A 27056-nucleotide genomic window follows, 5' to 3' on the forward strand; every position below is an offset into this window, starting at 1 on the left:
TTTTCACATGTATCAGTGTCCTGCTGCTTTTGGCCTACTGCCCTATTTTATGTAGAAGGATGGACATAGTGTGACTTTGGGACAGTGGTTTACAATTCCCCAGTTTTTTTCTGCTTATTTCTGGGGATTGGAATTCTAATTCATACAACCTCACAGAATTGGTAGTAGTTTGAGGGGGAAAACTTAAAGGAGCAGTTCACAGATGCCTACTTTAGCCATAACATCTTACAAAGCTTACAGAAAGTGACCGGCAAATTTATAAAATTTTCATCAAGATAACTTGCTCAGCCGGTGTGGCTAAGTGGTTGAGCATTGACCTATGAACCAGGAGGTCACAGTTCGATTCCCAGTTGGGGCACATACCCAGGTTGTTGGCTCAATGCCCAGTGTGGGGTGTGCAGGAGACAGTCGATCAATGATTTCTCTCTCATTATTGATGTTTCTATCTCTGTCTTCCTCTTCCTTCTTCTCTGAAATCATTAAAAAATATATATTTTTTAAAAAGATAACTAAAGGAATTAACCATTGTAGATGGTCTCTTTAATTTAAAACATCTATATCGCCCTTAATTTTTAGCAGTAAAATTATCCAGCAGGATCTATTGTCTAGCTCTGCCATTCTTATTTTAACATTAAATCATATCAACTGCATTTAAAATAAAGTGTCTTTTATTTCCCTACGTTGGGAGGACCCATGTTTCAAGTGAAGTTTACATTACCTTTAATTTAATTGCTAATAAATTAAATATTTCACTGCAAAAAGTCTAGATTACTTATAATCTTTCTATACGAAAGAAGACCTATCTCCCTGTAATTTTACATGTATACATTTTATGTTGGAATGTTTTTATTTTTGTAATATGTAAAATATTTAATTTAGACATCTCAAAAAGAAATGGATTTTCATATTATTATAGTGTTAAAATGGTCATTTGTCTGGAATAATCTGTACTTTTAATTAAATATATACTTTTAACTTTCAATTACATTAAATATATAATTGACCATCTCCCATTGACCTTTTCTGTGCTTTTAATTTCCTTAACATTAACTTTTATATTTTTTTAATTAAATCTTTATTGTTCAGATTATTACAGTTGTTACTCTTTTTTCCCCCCATTGCTCCCCTCCACCCGGTTCCCACCCCCCCCTCCGCCCTCACCCCGCCCCCTGTCCTCATCCATAGGTGCACGATTTTTGTCCAGTCTCTTCCCGCATCCCCCACACCCCTTTCCCCCCCAAGAATAGTCAGTCCACTCCCTTTCTATGCCCCTGATTCTATTATAATCACGTTTATTATGTTCATCAGATTATTTATTCACTTGATTTTTAGTTTCACTTGTTGATAGATGCGTATTTGTTGTTCATAATTTGTATCTTTACCTTTTTCTTCTTCTTCCTCTTCTTAAAGAATACCTTTCAGCATTTCATATAATACTGGTTTGGTGGTGATGAACTCCTTAAGCTTTTCCTTATCTGTGAAGCTCTTTACCTGACCTTCAATTCTGAATGATAGCTTTGCTGGATAGAGTAATCTTCGTTGTAGGTTCTTGGCATTCATCACTTTGAATATTTCTTGCCACCCCTTCTGGCCTGCATGGTTTCTGTTGAGAAATCAGCTGACAGTCGTATGGGTACTCCCTTATAGGTAACTGACTATCTTTCTCTTGCTGCTTTTTAAGATTCTCTCTTTGTCTTTTGCTCTTGGCATTTTAATTATGATGTGTCTTGGTGTGGTCCTCTTTGAATTCCTTTTGTTTGGGGTTCTCTGTGCTTCCTGGACTTGTAAGTCTATTTCTTTGACCAGGTAGGGGAAGTTTTCTGTCATTATTTCTTCAAATAGGTTTTCAATATCTTGCTCTCTCTCTTCTTCTGGCACCCCTATAATTCGGATGTTGGTACGCTTGAAGCTGTCCCAGAGGCTCCTTACGCTACCTTCGTATTTATGGATTCTTTTTTCATTTTGTAACATTAACTTTTAAAGATTAGTTCATATTCTAATTTAGAACTTAGATCAATGAAAGACAAAATGGAGAGGACAGAGGAGGAGGAGGTACGGAGAGTATGACGGGTAAAAATAACGTATGATAAATCTGGGGGAGGAAGTTCTCCTGAACTTTTTGTTATAATATGTTGGGGTTTTTTAAATACTAAATTTAATAAAAGTGCTTAATAGTTAATGTTATTCTCAAATCTGAGAAAGTATGTTCAACTAACAAAAAAAGCATCTTGGTTTTATTTTTATATCTTGTGATCCAGGAGAATTTGGGGGGCTTAAAATGATCAGTTTTCACTATAACAGTATTGTCCTTTGAAGAGTTTTTAAAATCACTCATTCATAAAAGCTTACTTTCATTTTTTCTAATTCTTTGCAGTTTTCTAACTTGCTAACACAAACATTAGCGTTTTACATTTGCATTTTCTTCTGTGAAACAACCAGGATTTTTAAAATCTAGTGAGACAGAAAGCAATAACAATATAGATAGCTTAGATTAAGGTTAATTGGTAGTGGAATACATTTAACTGATCATCATTTACCTTTTATGTTTTGTTTTCCTAGCATTATAAAGATCAATCCTCAAGAGAATGATATGTTCTTTGATGTTATTGCTATTGTTGATCCATTGACAAGAGAAGGACAGATGATGGCACAGTTATTGATTGTAAGATATCGTTTTTGTTATACATTTACATATATTTACCATATTACATAGTATATTTTAAAATTATATAATTAATCTTTTTAAGTCTGTTTTCAGCTATAATTAAATATTTGTGCTCTTGATTCTATTCTATACAACATTTTAAATAGGCTGTCTTATTTAAATGTATAAAATGAAATGATAGAGCTGTATATGGGGTATTATGGCAGTACCATAGTTAGGTGTTGCTCTGGACTTAATTGTTGAACACCCCCCCCCCGCCCCCCGCAAAAAAAAAATTTCAGGTGTTGAAGCCCTAACCCACAATGTGACTGTATTTTGAAATAGGGCCTTAGAGGCAATTGAGGTTAAATGAGGTCTTATAGGCTGGGCCCTAATATACTAGGATTGATAGCCTCATAAGAAGAGATCTTTGTCTCCTCACTGGCGAAAAGAAGAGTCCATGTGAGCATAATGCAACATGGCAGCAGCCTACAAGCCAGGAAGAAAGCTCTCACCACAAACCACACTGGCCAGCACCTTACTCTAAAGTAAATACCTGCTGTTAGGCCACCCAGTGTGTGGTATTTTGTTATGGCAGCCGAGCTAACTTCCTGTCTTCAAGTGTGAAGATTGGCTTCTGAAGAAGCTGATGCCTAAGCTTAATTAGGTGAAGCTTAAAGTATAGTACCATTACCAAACAGGTGATGCTAAGGGAAGAGGGAATGTGAAGGTTGTATTCAGTAGGTTTGGCCACTGTAACAGTACCTTCAGGACTGAATTTTAATTCTCTCATCTCACAGTCCAAGTATAAGCCACTTAAGTTGCTAAGGCAGCTCCATAGTCGAGGGACTCAGGCACATACTGAATGGTTTTTCAGTCGTCTTCATGAAGCAGCTTCTATCTAGAAGTCTAAAGTGAAGTTCCTAACATCATCTCTGTATTTCTGCCAGCAGGAGGGGAGAATAAGGACACAACCCCAAAGTTGGCCATATTCCATCCAGTCACATTTCACTGACCAGAATATAGGCAGCCGTCTCTGGATACACCTATTCAAAAGGGAGGGTGGGGACTCTGCATCCATCTGAAATTCTTTCACTAAGGAAGTAGGCGGTAGTGAATATTAGCAGACCACTAGCAGACTCTGAAAGGACATTATAGGCTTATCATTTGAACAATTTTAAGGTTCAGATTTTGATTAAGGTTTCAGTAAATTTCAATAAAGTAGTTCCATTGTCAGGCTATTTTTTTTCTTGGGATGTTCAGAATTTTGGGGGACTCCTATGTAAAATTACTCAATGCTTTTTTTAAAAGACACATTGAAAAAAATTATTGGAAGTGGAAACTATTTGTCCATTAACAGTTGGCTTCACTTTTGGAGATAGGCAAAAGTAATTCGATATTAAGTCTGTTGAAAGATGTAAGTGATCAAGCTGGGTTATACTGGTGTATAGTCTATTGAAACTTAAAAATGCAATTTCTCTCAGAAATTAATTTGCCCTAACAAACCTGCATTCTTTCTGTTCCATATATCTGTTTTTTTCTTCTCTCTTTAACTTCATCCTTTGTTTTCTACAGTCTTTCAAATTTTCACTGACTTATTGCCTATCTAGAGGTGGTAACTATCAAGATTAATAATTCTCTTACTTCTCTGCTCCAGGGAAATGAAAAGAAAGTATTTCATCCGTATGTAGCCAAGAACTACCTACATCTCTTATAATGTAGTTGAAATAACAAAGGCTCAGGACCCCCATCATTCTTGTAAGGCCACCACTTTGTATTACAGGTCTAGATATTTATAATTAGTTACTTGTTCTTTAGTACTAAGGAAATTCAGATACCATGAAAGAAAGTCATGTTTGGCACAAGGTAGGCAGCATAACCTTTAGGCCAGCAGTTCTCAACCTGTGGGTCGCGACCCCTTTGGCAGACGAACAACCCTTTCATAGGGGTCGCCTAAGACCATCCTGCATATCAGATATTTACATTACGATTCATAACAGTAACAACATTGCAGTTATGAAGTAGCAACGAAAATAATTTTATGGTTGGGTCAAAACATGAGGAACTGTATTTATGGGCCAGAAGGTTGAGAACCACTGCCTTAGGCAATGAAATCAGTGGTTTAGACCTCTACCATGACTTACTGTGTGGTCTTAGGCAAATTACTATATATCCCTGTGCCTCAACTATAAAATTAGTTACTTCTGAAGGATGTTCTGGGGAGTAGATGAAATAATGAATATGAAGTGTTAATGTAGTGCTTGGTACATAGTAAATGCTCAATCAATGTTAGTTATTAATACTAATTTATCAAATATGGGGATTTTTTTCTAACAGGTACTTGGAAAGATTATCAACATGAAGTTAAAGTTGTTCATGAACTGTAGGGATAAGCTTTCAGAAGCCCCTTTAAAGAGGTGAGTCTAAGCCAGGGGTGGGCAAACTTTTTGACTCGAGGGCCACAATGGGTTCTTAAACTGGACCGGAGGGCCGTAACAAAAGCATGGATGGAGTGTTTGTGTGAACTAATATAAATTCAAAGTAGACATCATTACATAAAAGGGTACGGTCTCTTTTTTTTTTTTTTAGTTTTATTCATTTCAAACGGGCCGGATCTGGCCCGCGGGCCGTAGTTTGCCCACGGCTGGTCTAAGCGAACATAATTTCATTTCAAAAGATTTGAAAAGACTAAAATGAAAAAAGGGCCATAATTACTGAACTTGTTTTATTTGTTTTGTTTTGTACCTGTTTTATTTTTCTTCACAGGATGGTTAATTGCAATAGATCAGAAGATCAGACATTAAATTTATTAACTTTAAATGATATAAAATTAAAATAACCTAACCAGTAAAATTGAACCAATCTAGTGCAGAATTTACAGTCTAATTGCAGATTTATGTTTATCCATGGGTATTTTTGAAAATGTGATTTAGAGATACCTATTTAGAAATAAGTAGGAAATAACAAGTGGGAAGTAGGTTGAATTACACCATTTTTTGTTTACCTATACTTTTAGTACTTTGAGCTAAATTATCAAAATGATCTTTATTATAACATCATAATTATTATTTGGGGGTATTTAGGTGTAACTAGTTCCAAGTAATTTTTGAATGATACAGAAAAGGTTGTTTATTACATGCAAATATTTCTCATTAATACTGTGCTGGTGGATAAAAATTCTGTACTCATAAAGCTAATAGACTTCTCAGTTAGTGGCTAAAATAAGATGAAAGCATTTGTCCATATGTAGAAAGACATGTTGAAATTAATTTGAAATACAAAAGATAAATGAGAATTATGAAAACTGAGCATATTCACACAACTATGAGTTAGAGTCTTATTTACTCAGTAGCATATATCAAGAAAAGTAGTGAAATTCCCAGCTCTTTACTTGTAGAGTCAATAGTGTCTCATCCTTCTCAGAGATGATGGAGGTCATGGGCAGGAATTCCCTCCTGCACCATGGCCTTCCTGTGTGGTGGGGGAAGAATGTGCTCTCTGTCCTCTGGTTAAATACTCCCTCTCTGTTTTGATCCCTGCTTTCCCATTTGTTCGGGATCCTTGCTTTATCACATAGTCCCTTGGTTTTGTATCTTTAATCTCTCTACTAGCCTTTTTCAGTCCAGAGAGTTACTCGGTTTCAAAAACACAAACTGCCCCCTTCACTTTCTCTCCTCTAGAGTTCTGGCTTTTCCTCCCTTCTCCACTCTTTCTCAATCTCAGCTTCTTTGAAGAGTGGTCACACCCCCTCTTCATCTCTCATTCACTGTACCTCCCACTGCAGTTTGGCTTCTATTTCCTTTTATTTAATCACAAAGAAATTGCTATTTGCATTATCCACGGGATACTTTTTACTTGATGACATTTCTGCTGCATTTTACAGTAGCAAGCACTTGTTTTGTCCTGCTGCTTCATGACTGTCTCTCCCGTGTCTGCTCTCCCCCTCTCCTTTTCTGACTCTGCCTTCCTGCAGTAAGCAGCTTCAGACATGGCTGCCAGGGACCACCACCTCCTGGGATCCCCACTCTGTAGATTCTCCTTGGGAGTGAACCGCACCAAATGATTCGCTTCTAACAAGCCGAATATGGCGAAAGGGATGAAATGTGCCTTCTGCAATTAGGTTGTACAAGACTGACTTTTGTCCTGCTGGCATTCTCTCTTGTTCTTGTGTGCTTCTCTGACGAAGATGCTGGAGATGACCTTGTGGAAGGAACTGAGGGCGGTCCCCAGCCAACCGCTAGTGAGGCACTGCAGCCCTCATTCCAGCGGTTTTGAGGGACTGCCGGAGCCTCGAGGTGGATCCTTCCCCCTTCAAGCCTTGAGATAACTACAGCATAGCTGACACCTTGACTCCAGTCCAAAATAGTGGAAGTCACTATTCTTAGTAATATAACTGATTTTTATTAATGTGTGATATTGGGGAATAAGGCCAAAATACATTAAGACTCTAAGTCTGTTAATAAGCAACTGCTTTCATCTCAGTCCTGTTTGTTTTTAATTGAAATATTATAATTGGTTACCAGGGTTTCCGCTTGAATTTTACTTAGTTTCTGGTTATTGCTCTTCATATTATTAATGGTACTAAGAGCTAATATAATGACTGAAAAATAGACCATGGTCAAATTTGAAGAACGATCAGTGAGTGAATACAGATCATTAACTTCTAGAACCTGCATAAGTCAATATCTTAAAGGGATTTTAACCATGTTCATTAAGAAATAATTAACAAGGGTGTGTGTGTGTCTGTGAGTGTGTATACATACATACAATCTTATAAAAGGTATTAGTGTAAACAAAATGATTACCATTTACAAGCATTACCTCTTCTGAAATATAGTGTGGTTTTAGTCTTTTTAATTTAAGGCTTTCTTGTCATATTTTTAAACCATTTTCAGTTTTAAAATATTTTAGCTAGAGGAAATCTCAATTTGGGTCAAAGTATGTTGTTTTATTTTTTTATGTTCTATCGACAGTTTTTACCGGTTTGTTCTGGAACCAGAACTGACATTAGTGACTAATGACCTTATTGAACCAGTAGCAAAATTCTTGGATATCCCTGAATCACCCCTCCTAACCCTCAACATGATTACTCCTGAAGGCTGGCTGGTTGAAACAGTACACAGCAACTGTGACCTTGATAATATCCACTTAAAGGACGTAAGTTATCATGTAAACTTATATAGAGAAAGAGGAAAAAGATAAATTCTTATCAGCTACTAACTGTAGCAAGTGAGTGATCATACACTGGTTGCTCACCAAAATGTTTTTATGATTCTAGGTCCTGACCCAGTCTTCCCTTGGATATTTTAGTTTCCCTGACTTCCAAATTCTGCCTCTGTGGTTTCCTGGGTTTCTAGATGTTTTCACCGTGTTAGTTGCTTCAGACTCCTGGTACACAAATGCTGTTCTAAGATGAGCAATGTAGAAAATACGGAGATGGAAGCAGGACAACATAGGACAATACCACTATGTCCCTATTTGCCCTTCGGGTTTTGTTTTTATTTTTATTTTTTTTATATTTTTAATAAAATATGTTCTCAGAAAAGGAGGGGGAGAGGGGAAGAGAGAGAGACAAGAGAGAGAGAGAAACGTTAACAGGTTGCCTTCCATATGCACCCCTACTGGGGATCAAACCTACCACCTGGGTTGTGCCCTGACTGGGAATTGAGCCACATTGACCGGGGCCAGGTTTTGTGTTTAACTCAGAAAGGAAGTTTCATCTGAAACCCTTTTTGCCCCACAGATCATAGCTAGAGAAGGCAGTGCTAATGAGATAAGAGTAAAAAGCCTTATGCACCGCAGGCTGTGTGCATTGCTTCTTATCACCTTTAGTGTGATCCTTGTCCAGTAAGTGACCAGACTTCTTTTCCCTTCCTGTTGTCGGTTAGCCCACAGCACACAAAAAGTGAGAAGACTGTTTAAAAAAAACACTGAGCCTTTCAAAATGGGAAAGGGATTCAGACACTAAAAAAGCAGAAACATTCAGGGGAGTTTACATAGAGAACAGGTACCCAGAAACTGGAGAGAAAAAATACTTCTTTCTGATTATCCTCTTGCCTGGTTCTGCACACCGCTGACCTGTTTCCAACAGCTCCTTAGAATGTAGCCATTGCTTTGACCTAGGCATAAACATTCAACCCCTTATAATTTGGTTATGATTGTCCATCAGATTTACTGCTCATGCTTCTTGTGTGTTGTCCTTTGCCTAAAGATTTTCCTTTAGGCAAATTTCTTCTGATCCACTCATGAATAGATTCTGTGAGAACCTAAGTTACTTCCCTGGAACATGTATTCACCAATACCCCCAACTTTACCTGCCCAGAGAAGAACCTGAACTCAGTCATAGCAATTATCTGAAGTCAGTCCTTCAAATCTAGGGAAAGAATTGAAGGACAGGTAAGTAGTAAAATTCATGAGGGAAAACTGAGAAATGAGCTTGGCAAGAAGTAAAAAAAAAATTCATATAAGGCTTTTATTATGCTTTCAATTCTTGATAATAGGAACTACTTTAACTTAATTTAACTTAAATCACCTTTATGCAATTATTAGGAAACTTAAGATAGCCACTAAGAAACCTCTTTGAAAATAAATTGGCTGTTTTTGATGTTAGGGTTTTTAATAAGTCAAAAGAATTGTTATCTGTTATACAAATATATAGAGATAAGAGACATTTTCACATTAATATCCTATATAGTAAAAGGCTAATATGCAAATTGTCCCCTCAGGATTTCGACCAACTGTGAGTTCGACCACTCACTATGACATGCGCTGACCACCAGGATGCGGCATGGGATGAAGGAAGGCCCCGGACAGCAGCTGGCAGCCGGGGGAAGGGAGGCCCCGGCTGGCAGCCGCTAGGGACCCTACCCATGCGTGAATTTCATGCACTGGGCCTCTAATATATTATAAATAGAAAATGCTATTAGTGACAGATTGATAGAATATATTTGGACTTTGCCCTAATGTTTAATTCATACTGAAAAAAAAGCCCAGCCAGCATGGCTCAGTGGTTGAGCGTCAACCTAATGGTTCTATTTCAGGTCAGGGCACATGCCCAGGTTGCAGGCTCAATCCCCAGTGTGGGACATGCAATGGAGGTAGCTGATTAATGATTCTCTCTGATCATTGATGTTTCTATCTCTCTCTCCCTCTCCCTTCCTCTCTGAAATCAATTAAAATACATTTTTTAAAAAAGCTTTCCTTCATAATCACTTTGGGTCACATTTTTCTTGTCTGTAAAATGAAGAGTTGAACTAGATGATCTCTATAATATTCTCATAGTCTGAGACTATCCCATGAAAATCTTTCCATATAGACTAAATGAATGCTGTAAGAGCTGTGGACACAGGTTAATAAAGTATATGAAGCTCATCACTTAGAATAATAATGAGTCAACCACTAATTCAGAACCCAACTAAGGGCCAGCCAGTGTGGCTCAGTGGTTGAGCATCATCGACCCAGGAACCAAGAAGTCACGGTTTAATTCCCACTCAAAGCTCGATCTCCAGTGGGGGGCTTACAGGAGGTAGCCAATCAATGATGTTTCTCTCTCGTTGTTTCTATCTATCCCTCTCCTTCCTCTCTCTCTAAAAATCAATAAAAAAAAATTTTTTAAAAAGAACTCAACTAAGCCTGGCCCAGTGTGGCTCAGTGGTTTGAGTTTCAGCTTATGAATTAGGAGGTCATAGTTTGATTCCCAGTCAGGGCTCATGCCCGGGGTTGCGGGCTCATCCCCAGCGGGGGTTGTGCAGGAGGCAACCAATCAATAATTCTCTCTCTTGATGTTTCTGTCTCTACCTCTCTGAAATTAATAAAATATTTAAAAAATAATAATTTAAAAAATAGTAATAATAAAAATTAAAAGAACCCAACTAAGGTTTTTGAAACAAATACTGTTTTCAAATAAGTCACTTACTTCTTGTTCTTAAAAACAATAAAATTATAAGGGCTGGACTCAAGAAAGAAATGTTGTACACAAGTACTATAATTATTTTCTGTGGTAATTACAGGCAAAGAAAAACAAATGTGATAGAGAATATTTTCAAATACTCTGTATCCTAAACACAGTGTTGAAAAATTCATATTGTGAAATAAAATATAAATGCATCAGAGTCTTATCTGCTCCACAAAATTGCTAAACTATATAAAAATCACCATTTTATTTTCATGCTTGGATATTTTTTCATTTGAAGTAGAGAAAAAGCTTTGGTCCTATAATATTTATTGTAGCATTTGCAATAGAGAAAAATCTGGAAATAATTGGAATGACCAGCACTTAAATGATGTTTATAGAAACAGGGATATGTTCCTAGAAAACTATAATAATAAAAGCATAATATGCTAATTAGACTGGACATCCTTCCGGACGAAGCCATGGTGGTGGAGGCCGAGACAGAGGTCATCGGCCACCGCGGTGGCAGGGGCCGAAGCAGGCACCGTGGCAGCGGGGGCTGAGCTCTTTGCACGAATTTCGTGCATTGGGCCTCTAATATTTCATGAAAAAGCAGGTTATACTTTCTTAGGAAAAGTTTATGAAAAAAAGAAATAGAAATCAATGATTGAAGTGTTTATGAATGTTTAGTCTGTACATGATTTCTACTTTTTTCTCTTTTCCACTTGCTTATATTTGCTAAATTTTCTTTTTGAACATAAGTTATTTTTAGTGCAAAACATACATTAATATTTTTAAGTTACAAGAAAGACAAAAGATGGTGATAAGTTGGCTTTCTTGCCAGGTCTCGAGAGGGAGCTCTAGGGCAAGAGCAAGCAACAAAACAGATTCTTTAAGGAGTTTTCCATGTAAATCTGTCTGGAAGGGATTTTTGAATGCTACAACTCTATGACATCCCTCCTGCTTGTGATATGGGCACATATATCATGAGGCTGGAGTAGAGCTGATACCATGGGAAAGGAAGAAAATTTATCATGAGCTTTGGTTTTCAAGAAATTGGTTCAACTGTTAAGTTCACCCATGTAAAAGAAAGACTTGAAGTTGCCCACCCAAGATTCATTGGCTAATATTAAAAGAATCTCATTTAATTATTACAATATTTATATTAGGGGCATTACATATTTTTGGCATGTTTCCTCCACAGATTGAGAGAACTGTTGTAGCAGAATATGAACTAGAGTACCTACTACTTGAAGGACATTGCTTTGATAGAACAACAGAACAACCTCCTCGAGGTCTGCAGTTTACACTCGGCACAAAAAGTCAACCTGCTGCAGTTGATACAATAGTGATGGCCAATCTTGTAAGTTTTATAAAGACTTAATTGATGGTATTATAATTAGGTGTTTTGGTAAAATCATTAAAATTAGATGTTTTGGTAAAATCCTGTTTTTCTAATAATAATAAGATAAAATAATTTTTATCCTGCTGTTGCTGAACAGCTTCCAAAAAAATAAAATTGAAACATTGAATAAGGTAATTAAATAAAACAGAGATGAAGAGAATCATATTTTCAGAATGTGTATTTACAGGTTATTCCAAAATCTCCTTCCTTGTAATTCATTTGTAGAATTCATTCACCCCACAGTTAATAAACACTTTCTTAGATGATTCATGTATAAACTTTCTTAAACAATTGTGTTTAGTCATATAACTGTGATCATATTTTTCTTGCTTAAAAGGGATATTTTCAATTAAAAGCAAACCCAGGTGCTTGGATACTGAAATTACGCCAAGGAAAATCTGAAGATATCTATCAAATAGTTGGGTGAGTTATATATACCACCTTTACATTTTTATGTGTAAATAAGTTTTTAGTGTGATATAACCAAGATCATCAAAACAACTAAAATGTTCACAAGTACCATCACTATAAAACAACAACAACAAAAACCTGGCATTTGTTCCCAAATTTTTGTTTGTTTTATTTCAAAAAATATAAAAGGTAGGCCTAATGTGTATATCTTGTTCTTTATTCTATCTCCTTTACTTAACTGTTTTCTATACACTTTTTTGTGTGTTTGCATAATTAATATATTTATCATGACAACATATTGTGTGTTATAACTTAGCCATTATCCGTGGATTATGTTCAATTTTTCATTTTAATAAATAATTGGTTACTTTCATAGTAACTTACTTGCTTATCAGTGAGCATAGTGTATAAAGCAGGAATTATCAAACTTTCTCTGTAGGAGCCAACAGAAAATATTTAGAGAAGATATACAGTTGTGAATACACAAAACATGGAATTAATAAAGCTGTTATAAAAATTATAACCTGCATGTCTTTTTCCATACGAGCAACTGTAAACATATTTTTGCCCAAACCTGTATTTATTGAGCACTATTATTATACCAAGAACTGTGCTCAACAAAGATCATATGGGAGTTAAGTTTATTATACTTTTTTTCACTGCTTTTCCCCCTTTCCTTATACTGTGCCTAGCACATAGTATCATTCAACGAATATGCTTAATAATTTATGAATAGGGAGGACAATTGGGATAAGTTTGTTTGACATTAGGAATGAGATAGTACCTCAAAATAGTTTTGAGGAATTATAGTAACTTATTGCTAGTCATACTACAGACAAAGCATTCCAGGAACAGGAAGGGGGTACATATCTTTCATCTAAAACTCTTAGGGCTATATGTGTTTTAGAATTAGAATTTTTCAGATTTTAGAAAATTAATACAGTACACATCATATATTATGCAACATCAGGCAGTATCTAAGAGAGCACTTCATTAAACAAACATTTATGTTGCAAAATGTATGAATATTTACATTAAAAGGATATATAATGACTATAAGAAAAAAATAAAAACAAGCCACAGACTGAGAGAAAAATCTCTGCAAAGCATACATCCGACAAAGAATTTATGTATAGAATATATAGAGAACTATTAACAGTAAGAAAACAACCTGAAAAATATGCAGCAGACTTGAATAGACACTTCACCAAAGGAGGCATGGATAGCAAATAAGCACATGAAAAAGGTGCTCAACATCATTAGTTATTAGGAAAATGCACCTTAAATTCACAATGAGATACTGCCACTCATCTATTGGAATGGCTAACTTTAAAAAGACTGACACTACCAAGTGCTGGTGAGGATATGAAGCAACAGGAACTGTCATACACTATTAGTGGGAATGTAAAATAGTACAACCACTTTAGAACAGTTTGGCAGGACCTTAAAAATTTAAATACACACTTAACCCATATGATCTAGGCCAGTGATGGCGAACCTATGACACGCGTGTCAGAGGTGACACGCGAACTTATTTTTTTGGTTGATTTTTCTTTGTTAAATGGCATTTAAATATATAAAATAAATATCAAAAATATAAATCTTTGTTTTACTATGGTTGCAAATATCAAAAAATTTCTATATGTAACACGGCACCAGAGTTAAGTTAGGGTTTTTCAAAATGCTGACACACTGAGCTCAAAAGGTTCTCCATCACTGATCTAGGCATTGCACTCATAGATACTTACCTAAAACAAAAGGAAATATATGTTTATACAAAGACATACAATAATGTTCATAGCAGCTTTATTTTTAATTGCCAGACACTGAAAACAATTCAAAGGTTAACAAGTGAAGGAATAATCAAAATGTGGTACATCCATACAATGGAATACTACCCAGCAGTATAACAGATGAACAATTGGTAATACAGTGACATAGATGAATCTCAAAATAATTACACTGAGTTAAAGAAGTGTGGCAAAAAAAAGCACATGCTGTATGATTTCTTTTATGTATTATAAACCATTAGGTAATACAAACTGTAGAAACAGAAATCAGATCACTGATTGCTTGGAGGGAATGGGGAAGACAGGTAAAAGCAGGGGGACATATTGGAGATAAATAGGAGAAGAAAACACAGATCCTAGCCTTCCACAACATTTCCCAGAGTGACAGTTAATACATTATAAGTACTGTAAAAGAGTGCTATGGTGGTACAGAAAATAAAGCAAAATACACTCTAACATTTATACTGATCCTTGTAAAAACCATAGTTTCAAGATATAATTTCAAGAACTGTTCTGTGTTTTGCTCCAACTTCATTGAACTTGTACTGCCAGAAACTTAGTGTTTCTAAAGCTGTCACTACTGTTTCACCATTGCTTTTTGCAAAGGGAAAGCCCTTTGGAATTGAATAAACTGTGATTCAAACCCCTTTTCTACCCCAGCTATCTGTGCAACCGTGTCTGAGTTTCTTTACCACCTGGAGTCTTTCTTTCCTCATCACAAGAGGGAATAATCCTACCTACTTTGTGTAGTCTTGGTAAGGACTAAATGAGATAATCATCATAGAATGCAGTGGCTCACATTGAGTGAATGTCCATTTTCTCCCCCACTCATTCCTTATTATTTCACAAATTGAAATTACATATATTATTGTATATTATGTATATGTATGTTGTGTAATATAAATACAATACCTATCTTACATAATGTGTATAATATATATTATGCAAAACTAGACATTATTTTGGGTTCTGTTTTATCTTCTTTACCATTATTTGCTACTAGAGGCTGGTACACAAAATTTGTGCACTCATGGGGGGTCCGTCAGCCTGGCCTGTGCCCTCTCACTGTCCAGGAGCCCTCAGGGGATGTCTAACTGATGGCTTAGGCAGGAGCAGGACTAAGCCAGCGGTTAGACATCCTTAACGCTGCTGTGGAGGCAGGAGAGGCTCCCATCACCGCCCACACTGACCACCAGAGGGCAGCTCCTGCGTTGAGTGTTTGCCCCCTGGTGGTCAGTGTGTGTCATAGCAATGGGTCATCCCACTGTTTGGCCAATTTGCATATTAGCCTTTTATTATATAGGATCATATATAACCTATAAATGGATCATTTAGGGAGAAAATCGTCCCTGGTGTCATTAAGTACCACTAATATATTAGTGATAAACTACTTTTTCTCCTTCACAGACAGCTTTTAGGGATAGAAATAATTTCAAATTTGTATTACTTATAAACAATAAAGCCATAAACTTTTCTTAGTCATAATTTACTTAATTTTAAATGTGATTAATGTCACTAAATATCCAGAATGGAAAAAATATAAATAATGCTACTCTGTAATAAAATTTAGTTGAAATTAAAATATCAATAATGAAAAAAAAATAAAATATCAATAATGAAAAGTAGGTCAATATAAAATATGACAAAAATGGAAAATCTGTTTATCCCAATTGATGATGTCATTCTAATTGTTATTACATTAAGGAAAAATGTTCTTGAAATATGCCCAAAAGCTAGCTAAAATAATATTGGTATGAGTTTCTAAGTCCAGATTTTAAAACAATGGCTAACTATTTTGTTAATTGAAAATTTGACTTTCTGTTTGTTAGGCATAATCCTCACATGTGTACTCTTTATTTCTGTCCATCTTATTGTAATCTTTAACTGCAGGCTACCTACCCTGACTCAGTGTTGATTGTCATTTACCTTGAATACAAAAATACTCAAAATTATTCTCTCCTAGAAAATAAAATCTTCAAAATTCTATTAAAATGAGATAAATGCTTCTTAGATTTCCCTAATTAAATTATAGAAAGTATCATATACTGTACACATATCTGTGGCTTTCAATGTACAAAATTATTAGGGTAGACTTTTCACTTGAAACCTTCAGTAATACCTATTGCCAAGTTACTGTTTGTACATAATTTTAGTTTGATAACCTGTGGGAGTGAACTCCTTCTCTTATGCTTACTATAGGATACACAAGAGATTTCAAACACTTTACTTTCTTTACAGTTCCTTGAGCTGGTTCCTTTGTAAGCTAGTTTACACTCTCTGACCTGGCAGTGGTTATAGCTCAGTTTGTGGAGTATTTTTGTGGGCTCTGAGAAGGTCTCTGTTGCTGTACTTCACTTTCCTTTGATTCCTTGATCTCTGTTGGCACATCTGTTCTAGCGGCGTCTCTAACATCTTCCAACCTCAGTCATCCTATGTATACCCACAGCCTATTTTTGTTGAAGTCTCTTCATGTCTCCAGGTTGTCATATTGGCAGAAGCAAGACTACACCACAGTAATAAATAACAAAACATAATCTCTGCCCTGCTTGGCCATGTCTGAAACATGGGAAATACTTACACATCACTTGCCCAGGAGTTCAGGCCAGTCTCAAAGGTGGCAGCACTCTACTGGTTAAAGCAATAAGTAAGTTCTCAAACGCCAGATTCTAGCCCAGCCGTGGGCAAACTACGGCCCGCGGGCCGGATCCAGCCCATTTGAAATGAATAAAACTAAAAAAAAAAAAGACCATACCCTTTTATGTAATGATGTTTACTTTGAATTTATATTAGTTCACACAAACACTCCATCCATGCTTTTGTTCCGGCCCTCCGGTCCAGTTTAAGAACCCATTGTGAAAACCAGATAAAGACAATACAATGAAAGAGAATTATAGGCCAATATCCCTCATGAACATAGATGCCAAAATCCTCAACAAAATCCTAGCAAATCAGATCCAGCAGTACATCAAAAAGATCATACAACATGACCAAGTAGGATTTATCCTAGGGATGCAAGGATGGTACAATATCCGCAAATCAATAAACATGATACATCACATAAACAAATTGAGAGAAAAAAACCACATAGTCATATCGATTGATGCGGAAAAAGCATTTGACAAAATCCAACACCCTTTCTTGATAAAAACTCTCAGCAAGATAGGAATTGAGGGATCATACCTCAACATAATAAAAGCCATATATGACAAACCCACAGCCAACATCATAATCAATGGGCAAAAACTAAAACCATTCCCCCTAAAAACAGGAACAAGACAGGGATGCCCCCTCTCACCACTCCTGTTCAACATAGTACTGGAAGTACTAGCCGTTGCGATCAGACACGAAGAAGAAATAAAAGGCATCCAGATTGGAAAAGAAGAAGTAAAACTGTCCTTATTTGCAGATGACATGATACTGTACATACAGAACCCTAAAGACTCCATCAAAAAATTATTAGACTTAATAAATGAATTCAGCAATGTAGCAGGATACAAAATTAATGCTAAGAAATCCATGGCATTTCTTTACACCAATAGTGAACTTACAGAAAGTGAAACTACAGAAGCAATCCCATTTACCATTGCACCAAAAAAATTAAAATACCTAGGAATAAACTTAACTAAGGAGGTAAAAGACTTATATGCTGAAAACTACAGGACACTGAAAAAAGAGATAGAGGAAGACATAAACAGATGGAAGAATATACCATGTTCATGGATTGGTAGAATCAACATCATCAAAATGTCCATACTACCCAAAGCAATTTATAGATTCAATGCAATCCCCATTAAATTACCAACGGCATATTTCACAAATCTAGAACGAACGTTCCAAAAATTCATCTGGAATAAAAAAAGACCCCGAATAGCTGCAGCAATCCTGAGAAAGAACAAAGTAGGTGGGATCTCAATACTAGATATCAAACTGTATTACAAAGCCACTGTTCTTAAAACAGCTTGGTACTGGCACAAGAACAGACATATAGATCAATGGAATAGAATAGAGACCCCAGAAATCGACCCAAACCACTATGCCCAATTAATATTCAACAAAGGAGGCAAGAGCATACAATGGAGTCAAGACAGTCTTTTCAATAAATGGTGTTGGGAAAATTGGACAGATACATGCAAAAGGATGAAACTAGATCACCAACTCACACCATACACAAAAATAAACTCAAAATGGATAAAAGACTTAAACGTAAGACGGGAAACCATAAAAATACTAGAGGAATCCACAGGCAGCGAAATCACAAACATATGCCGAAGAAATTTCTTCTCTGATAATGCTCCTAGGGCAATGGAAACTAAAGAGAAAATAAACAAATGGGACTACATCAAAATAAAAAGCTTTTGCACAGCAAAGGAAACCATCAACAAAACAACAAGAAGACCCACTACATGGGAGAACATATTTGCCAATGATACCACCGATAAGGGTTTAAGTTCCAATATTTACAGGGATCTCATGAAACTTAACAAAAGGAAGATAAACAATCCAATAAAAAAAATGGGCAACGGACCTAGATAGACACTTTTCGAAAGAGGACATACAGAAGGCCGAAAGACATATGAAAACCTGCTCAAAGTCACTAATTATACGAGAGATGCAAATCAAAACGACAATGCGTTATCATCTCACACCTGTCAGAATGGCTATCATCAACAAATCAACAAACAACAAGTGTTGGAGAGGATGTGGAGAAAAAGGAACCCTTCTGCACTGCTGGTGGGAATGCAGACTGGTGCAGCCACTGTGGAGAACAGTATGGAGCTACCTCAGAAGACTAAAAATGGAACTCCCATTTGACCCAGTGATCCCACTACTAGGAATATATCCCAAGAAACCAGAAACGCCAATCAGAAAGGATATATGCACCCCTATGTTCATAGGAGCACAATTCACCATAGCTAAGATTTGGAAACAGCCTAAGTGCCCATCAGCAGATGAGTGGATTAGAAAACTGTGGTACATATACACAATGGAATACTATGCTGCGGTAAAAAAAAAGGGAACTCTTGCCTTTTGCAACAGCATGGATGGAACTGGAGAGCATTATGCTAAGTGAAATAAGCCAGTCAGAGAAAGATAAATACCACATGATATCACTCATTTGTGGATTATAGAGAACAACATAGACTGATGAAAAGGGACAGACCCAAAGACTGAGAAACAGCGGTCAGGCTATCAATCCCCAGAAGGAAAGTAGGGGAGGGCGGGGGTAAGGGGAAGAGATCAACCGAAGGACTTGTATACATGTATACAAGCCAAACCAATGGACATGGACAACAGGGGGATGGGAGCATGAGTGTGTGTATGAGGGGGAGGTTGGGGGTCATTGGGGGGGATGAGGACACATTTGTAATACCTTAACTAATAATAATAATAATAAAAAAAGAACTCATTGTGGCCCTCGAGTCAAAAAGTTTGCCCACCCCTGTCTAGCCCATGGTCCATTTTAATGTTTCCAGACAGGAGCCAGACTTCTGTGTCTCCCAACTTTAAAAAAATTCATTGCAGCCGAAACCGGTTTGGCTCAGTGGATAGAGTGTCGGCCTGCGGACTGAAAGGTCCCAGGTTCGATTCCGGTCAAGGGCATGTACCTGGGTTGCGGGCACATCCCCAGTGGGAGATGTGCAGGAGGCAGCTGATCGATGTTGCTCTCTCATCGATGTTTCTAACTCTCTATCTCTCTCTCTCTTCCTCTCTGTAAAAAATCAATAAAATATATTAAAAAAAAATTCATTGCAAAGTGCTTTCATTTTAAAGCATCTATCTGACTAAGTTTAATATTAGAAGGCAATATTCCCCCATGAGGTGTAGTCTGCCAACAGCTCCCAGGGAAGGATTAAACACAGGGAAATGGATTGTTGACTGTAATAAGAAGGAGTGGAGGAGCAAGCCCTCCAGGAGAGCTAGCTTCCAGGAATGGATAACGGAACAAAGCCAAGGAACTGAGGAACTGACCAACCAGAAAGAGCTGCTACCTCTTCCAGGATTAGGAAAGTGAGGAAGCACCAAGCTGCTACTTACAGGATGTCAACTGGTTCTTCATACCCAGAAAGCTAAGAGATTGCACACTTAAACATTAATGTAGAAAACTTCTGTCTTCTTTTTTTTTTTTTTTTAAATATATTTTATTGAGTTTTTACAGAGAGGAAAGGAGAGAGATAGAGAGTTAGAAACATCGATGAGAGAAACATCGACCAGCTGCCTCCTGCACACTCCCCACTGGGGATTGACCGCAACCAAGGTACATGCCCTTGACCGGAATCGAACCTGGGACCTTTCAGTCCGCAGGCCGACGCTCTATCCACTGAGCCAAACCGGTTTCGGCAACTTCTGTCTTCTTGACTTTGCTTGCTCGAAGAAACTTAGCCAAGCATTTCCCCTACCTCACTTCTAAATTCCAAATCACAGGCAAATGTGTCTCTCTGTTTAGCAGAATCTAAACCAGAACCATAAAAAAATCTAGGAACAAGAACAACAAAAAGAGTTTTAAGTTTTCTAGCTTCTACAGTATGTGCAAAAAGGTGGAATGGGTGTTGCCAACCATGTCATAATATGCACTATATTTCTACAAATCCTTTTTTCAGATCCTGACAGCCTAAAACTTCTTTTGCTTTTCATAAATATTGATAATAGCATTTTAATTTTCCTTAGAATATTTGAAACAAGCCTTCATCATTATCTTTTACTATTTAGTGTTTTGAATAAGAAATGAGAGGCAGTGTGATTTACTTTACCTCTACAAAATCTGAATGATGTTTATATGTAGAATTCTAGGAAAAATATGAATTTTTTAAAAATAATATTGCTACCTGATATGTCATATATCCTTTCATTTTTAACTAAATGGCTTTTACTGAGATACAATATTCTCAAGTCTCATTGAGAATACAAACTATTTGAATGCTCCCTCTTTTCCTGCTTTAATTTCTTTATCAATAAAGTCCATTTTCTCTGAATGCTTAGCTTGTTCCTTTTGCTTAAGCTACTTACTGTCCTCACGTATCCAGTGAAGTTTAGTTGCCTAGATTTACTACAGAGATCTAATAGTGCAGCAGTGCAGAGCCGAAATGCCTGGGCTGTTTGGATCTATGATCATTGTACCTTCCCTAAATGATGATTGTAACTATAGAGTGCTTGAAATAGTGCCTGGATGGAGTAAGTCTTCATCACTACTACTGCTGTCACTTGGTGGCAAGGAGGTAATTGCTTTAGATGTTGTTTGAGTTTAGCTGCAGTGTTGTGCTTCCTGGCTCTACTCTGGTCTCAGGGGATGGCGGACTCAATGGCTTAAGTTGCTGATGCCCTTGAGTACTGTTTGGAACTGGAAGCTCTTAAAAGTTTTTATAAAATTTGGCATTTCTACTACATAAATTGAGATACTTTCTATTTTCTAGTGGTAATTGCTGGGCAGGGCAGTGCCTTGTACATTGGTTTAACCACCTCAGCTGGTGAATTGGGAATATGTGGGAGTCAAAGGCATGTCTTAGTCAACATACTAGTAGTGCTAGGAACCCCGCCCCCCAGGTTTTTATTTTAGAAAAAAATGTTCAAGTGTATAAATCTGACTGAACTTAAAGTATCTACTAAATAATAATAAAATAAAGTCTCTACTAATTTGACATCTGATTGCTTTCCCTCTGACAAATTTAATTTTATTATAAATGTTCTTACAGTAGCATTTTCCAGTACATAGTGAGTATAGTTTTCAAAGCATAATTACTGAGTAAAGCTGTTGATTTCCTCAGTTTTGAAATTTAGACAATGAATCTCATATAATAAAAGGCTAATATGCAAATAGACTGAACAGTGGAATGACCAGTTGCTATCACATGCACTGACCACCACGGGGCAGATGCTCAATGCAGGGCTGCCCCCTGGTGGTCAGTGCACTCCCACAGGGGGCATGCTGCTCAGCCAGAAGTTGGGCTCACGGGGAGCGGGCCTAAGCTGTCATTTGGACATCCCCTGAGGACTCCCGGACTAGGAGAGGACGCAGGCTGGGCTGAGGGACCGCCCCCCCCCCCCCAGCCTCTAGTATAATATAAGATAGAAACATCTAGTATAATATAAAATAGAAACATTCAAGTGATGTAGATGGACATCATAGGCATTTTCAGTCTTATGAGTTTAACAATACACTTCAAATTTTAGTATTTGAAAATGGCTGATAGATACTGAAAAATTGTTAGACAGTATGGGATTCCTTTGATTATGATTTTTAAATAATGTAAAGTCTAAGAAATGTTTTATATTTTAATTATTGTTGAAAATATCACAGAGATATGAAAGATTTGATTTTTGTGATAATCTTGGTATACAACAGAAAAAATGAACAATAATTTGAGCTTTCTAGTGATTAGGCAATATTAAATTTAGAGAGTTACTTTTATATTGTGTTAATTTGTACTAAGATAATTGATTAGACAGTTTTGGAATTGTATTATAGCACATCTTAATTGACTATAGAAATATAAAATATATGTACACAAGTGGTATTAAACTTGTATTATTGCAAAATGCATTTATTTCATGTTGTATGTCTTTTCATGAACTGATGATAGATATTTACGTTTTCTACTTATAGGCATGAAGGAACTGACTCTCAATCAGACCTAGGAGATGTCATTGTTGTATTAAACAGCTTCAAAAGCAAAATACTGGAAATACAAGTATGTGAGGCAGAAGCTACTTATAGGCTTTGTTCTTAATATTAAATTTTATCTCTTGTTTTTAATTAATTGATTAATTTTTATTTTACAACTAATTTTTATAATTTTACTACCTAAAGTGTCATATTGGAATTATGGTAATGAAAAGAAGGAAAGGATTAAATTCATAAAGGAAAGCAGAGAGCTTGAAGATAGAAAAAAAGGAATGATTTTTTTTTTAAGTTATGATGTGTCTACTATATCTACTGTATCTGTAGCCAGATAATGTTACAAATTAGGCCCTAGAGATGATATCAGGAACACAGATCAAAAAACTAGCCCTGAAAAAACACACACACACACAAAAAAACATTTCTTTCAAAGAGAGGGAGAATGAGTTTTTAGTGATGGCAGGTTTGGGTTTTTTAGACCATCCCACCTACTTATAACTAGTAAAAATATTGGGTAACTATTTTTTTTTTCCATCCTAAAAGCAATGAGGAGCTGACAATAATGAAATAATAAGGAAATACAAAGTTAAAGGGAAAAATAAGAGCCTTAGTGAAGTAAGTAAGCATAGAAACTTCTCTTGTCCTGAGAAAGCTATTACCCTGAGAATATTCGTCCATCCTGGTACACTTGAACAATCATTTTGTTTTAATTTGAGGGTGATGGGAACAGAAATTAAAATTCTGGACCCACATAAATTGGGTAATCTATTAGAAGACACTCTTTACAATAAGCTGGCTATAGCTTCAGGTAAGTATTAACCATAGTAGATTATTCCACACAGTCTTTTAGCCCAAGTTCATATCATCTAATAGTCCAGGGAACTCTGAGCCTTGAATTTGCACTGTAATAGGTCAACATTGATTGATAAGGCCCTACAGATATCTAGCAGAAACATCTGCATATCTCTGGAATAAGATTACTATATCCAAAAAACAAGGAAAACCAGCAAAAGCAACAACAGAAAACAGATACACAAATACTCCATATATTAGAATTATTGATAAAGACTCTGAAACAACTATGCTTATAATGTTTAAAGAAGTAAAAGACAAGCTTGAAAACAATTGCATGGAACAGGAAACTATAAAAAGTTCATGTCTGATTTTTTTTTTTAGTAGGACCTCTAAAACTGAGTAATGCAATTACCAAAATTAAGAATTTAGTGGATGACTTTAACATGCCTGAAGAGAGAATTAAGTATCACAGATAAACAGGGATATTAATATATATATAGATAGATGATAGATAGATAGATAGATAGATAGATAGATAGATATAGATAGATATAGATATATGGCACAGAGCATAAAAGGTAGAGAATAGAGTGAGAAATGTGAGAGACAGGATTGCATTTACACCCAGCTATTACTATCTGTGTGATCTTGGACAGGTTGCTTAAACTATTGCTTTCTCATTTATAACATGGGATTAATTATAGAACATACCTTATGTGTCTTTTATAAGGATAAGATATTTTAGCTTTGTAAAGTGCTTTATGAGTGTTGAAAAATAAAATCAACTTAAATGGAGTTCCAGAAGTGAATGAAAGAAAGAATGAGGTACAGGTAATATTTGAAGCAATAATGGCTGAGAATTTTTATAAATTGAATAAAGAAACCAATTTGCATATTCAAGAAGTCTTGTGATTCCCAAGGAAGATATTTAAAATAAAATCCACTCCTCTACTCTTGTTGATAAAACTGCAAAAAAATGAAGACAAAGAGAAATCTTGAAAGTAATCAGAACAAAAAAGAAAAATTACCTTCAAACAGCTATAGTATGACAGTTGATTTCTTGGGAGTAACAATGAAAGCCAGAAGATACTGGGATGATATTTAAAAGCCAACCTAAATGGAAAAAGGAATGCCAACCAAAAATAATTTACCCTGAAAAGATATCTTTCAAGGGGAAACATAAAACAAGGTATTTTCAGAAAAATTACAAACTGAATTTGCCATCAGCACACTCATACTAAAATTCTTTTTTTTAATATGTTTTTGTTAATTTCAGAGAGAGGAGGGGAAGAGGGAGAGAGATATAGAAACATTAATGATGGGAGAGAATCATCCATCAGCTACTTCCTGTATGCCCTCTACTGGGAGTCAAGCCCACAGCCTGGGAATTAAATTGTGACCTCCTGGTTCATAGGTCAATTCTTAACCACTGAACCACACTGGCCAGACCTAAAAGAAATTCTTAAAAGATGCACTTCATACAGGAAAAAAAATTTACCTCAAATGGAAGTTTGAATTTAAGAAAAGAATGGAGAAAAGAAAATGGTAAATATGTGGATCAGTCTATGAGCAGTAAATATACAAAACAATAGTAAATGTCTTAAAGTATTTAAAAATATATAGAACTAAAAATCATAATAATATAATTTAAGCCTTAAGAAATAAGGTTATTTGCAATAAAATATAAAGTTTTTAATATTTATTAGGTTAAATGTAATGATTATTTTGAAACTTTAGGGCAAATACGATTTTTGTGATTTTTAAGATAACCACTAAGAGAATAGAAACAAGGGACGATGTCATAATAAAGAGGAAAAATAGAGTGAAACAAATTAATCAATATAAATGGATTAATAAAGGAGAGATAAAGTGAACATATGGGACACAGAGGAAGCACAAAATAGTCAGAATTTAAGACAATTATATTAAATGTAAATGGGCTAAGTGTTCCAATTAAAAGATTGTCATACCGCATTTTTTTAAAATCCCAATTATATGTTATTTGCAGAAAGCACATCTAATACATAGGAATACAGCTTCAGGGTGAGGATGAAAATAAAATACAAGTATAGCAAAAGTATACTAGGTCAATAATAACCTAAACAAAGCTTGTTTAGCTATACTAGTACCAGAGATATTAAACATTAAGACAAATAATATTACTAAAAATAAAAAATGTGTGTGTGTGTGTGTGTGTGTGTGTGTGTATCCTATCTAATAAAAGAGAAACATGGTAATTGGCGTACGACCGCTACCCTTCCCATTGGCTAATCAGCGAGATATGCAAATTAACTGCCAGCCAAGATGGTGGCCGGCAGCCAGGCAGCTTGAAACTAACATGAGGCTTGCTTGCTTCAGTGATGGAGGACTCCATCGTTCCCCACCTGCCGCTGCAGGCCTCTGAGCTGCAACTCTAAGCAACTATGTAACAAATATAGAAGCTAAACAAAACCCCAGAAACCTGCTTTAGTCCGCCGGGCTTCAGCCAGCAGGATTGCAACATTGTAAGCAAAGGCCAGAAACCTGGAGGCCTAAGAGCTGGAGCCAAGCCTCAAAGTTAAGCTGGCCCAGAATAAAAAAAAAAAAGAAAGAAAAAAAGGAGCGGTTGGGAGCTTCAGTCACCCCCAGCCTGAAAACAGCCCTCAGCCCCTCACCCAGACTGGCCAGGCACCCCAGTGGGGATCCCCACCGTGAAGGGTGTGTGACCAGCTGCAAACAGCCATCATCCCCTCACCCAGGCTGGCCAGGCACCCCAGTGCGGACCCCCACCCTGATCCAGGACACCCTTCAGGGCAAACCAGCCAGCACACACCCGTGCACCAGGCCTCTATCCTATATAGTAAAAGGGTAATATGCCTCCCAGCACCGGGATCAGCGGAGCCACAAGGCCTCCCGGCACCGGGATCAGCGTGATAGGGGGCAGCGTCCAACCCCCCTGATGGGCCCTGCTCTGTGAGTGACAGGGGGCAGTGCCCCAACCCCCTAATTGGCCCTGCTCTGTGCGTGACTGAGGGTGGCATCGCAACCTCCCGATCGCCCTGCTCTGTGCATGACAGGGGGCGGTGCCCCAACTCCCCAATTGGCCCTGCTCTGAGCCCGACCAGGGGCTGCATCTAGGGATTGGGCCTGCCCTCTGCCACCCGGGAGCAGGCCTAAGCCAGCAGGTCGTTTTCTCCCGAGGGTTTCCTGACTGCGAGAGGGCACAGGCCGGGCTGAGGGACCTTCCTCCCCACCAAGTGCACAAATTTTTGTGCACCGAGCCTCTAGTATATATATATATATATATATATATATATATATATATATTAGAATTACAAGAGAAATTGACAATTTTCTATCATATTTGAGATATTTTAACACACATCTCTTAGTTCTTGATACTACAAGCAGACAAAAAAAATCAAGAGATACAGAAGATTTTGAACATTGTAATTATAAATTTTTACCTATAAACATATATTGAACACAACACCTAATAACACAAATGAACAGTCTTTCAAACACAC

General features: G+C 36.7%; 1 protein-coding gene across 1 annotated transcript in view; it reads left to right on the forward strand.

Annotated features, from left to right (window-relative positions):
• UGGT2 (UDP-glucose glycoprotein glucosyltransferase 2) overlaps positions 1–27056 on the forward strand; it is a 200588-nt gene that overhangs the window by 140537 nt on the left and 32995 nt on the right. The window contains exons 25-30 of the mRNA XM_036299573.1: positions 2560–2662; positions 4982–5061; positions 7618–7801; positions 11740–11898; positions 12278–12363; positions 22741–22825. Coding sequence (XP_036155466.1) covers positions 2560–2662; positions 4982–5061; positions 7618–7801; positions 11740–11898; positions 12278–12363; positions 22741–22825 — 697 coding nt within the window. The remainder of the gene's footprint in view (positions 1–2559; positions 2663–4981; positions 5062–7617; positions 7802–11739; positions 11899–12277; positions 12364–22740; positions 22826–27056) is intronic.

The sequence above is a fragment of the Myotis myotis genome, unplaced genomic scaffold (genome assembly GCF_014108235.1).
Source record: "Myotis myotis isolate mMyoMyo1 unplaced genomic scaffold, mMyoMyo1.p scaffold_m19_p_3, whole genome shotgun sequence".
In the NCBI taxonomy this organism is placed as follows: Eukaryota; Metazoa; Chordata; class Mammalia; order Chiroptera; family Vespertilionidae; genus Myotis; species Myotis myotis.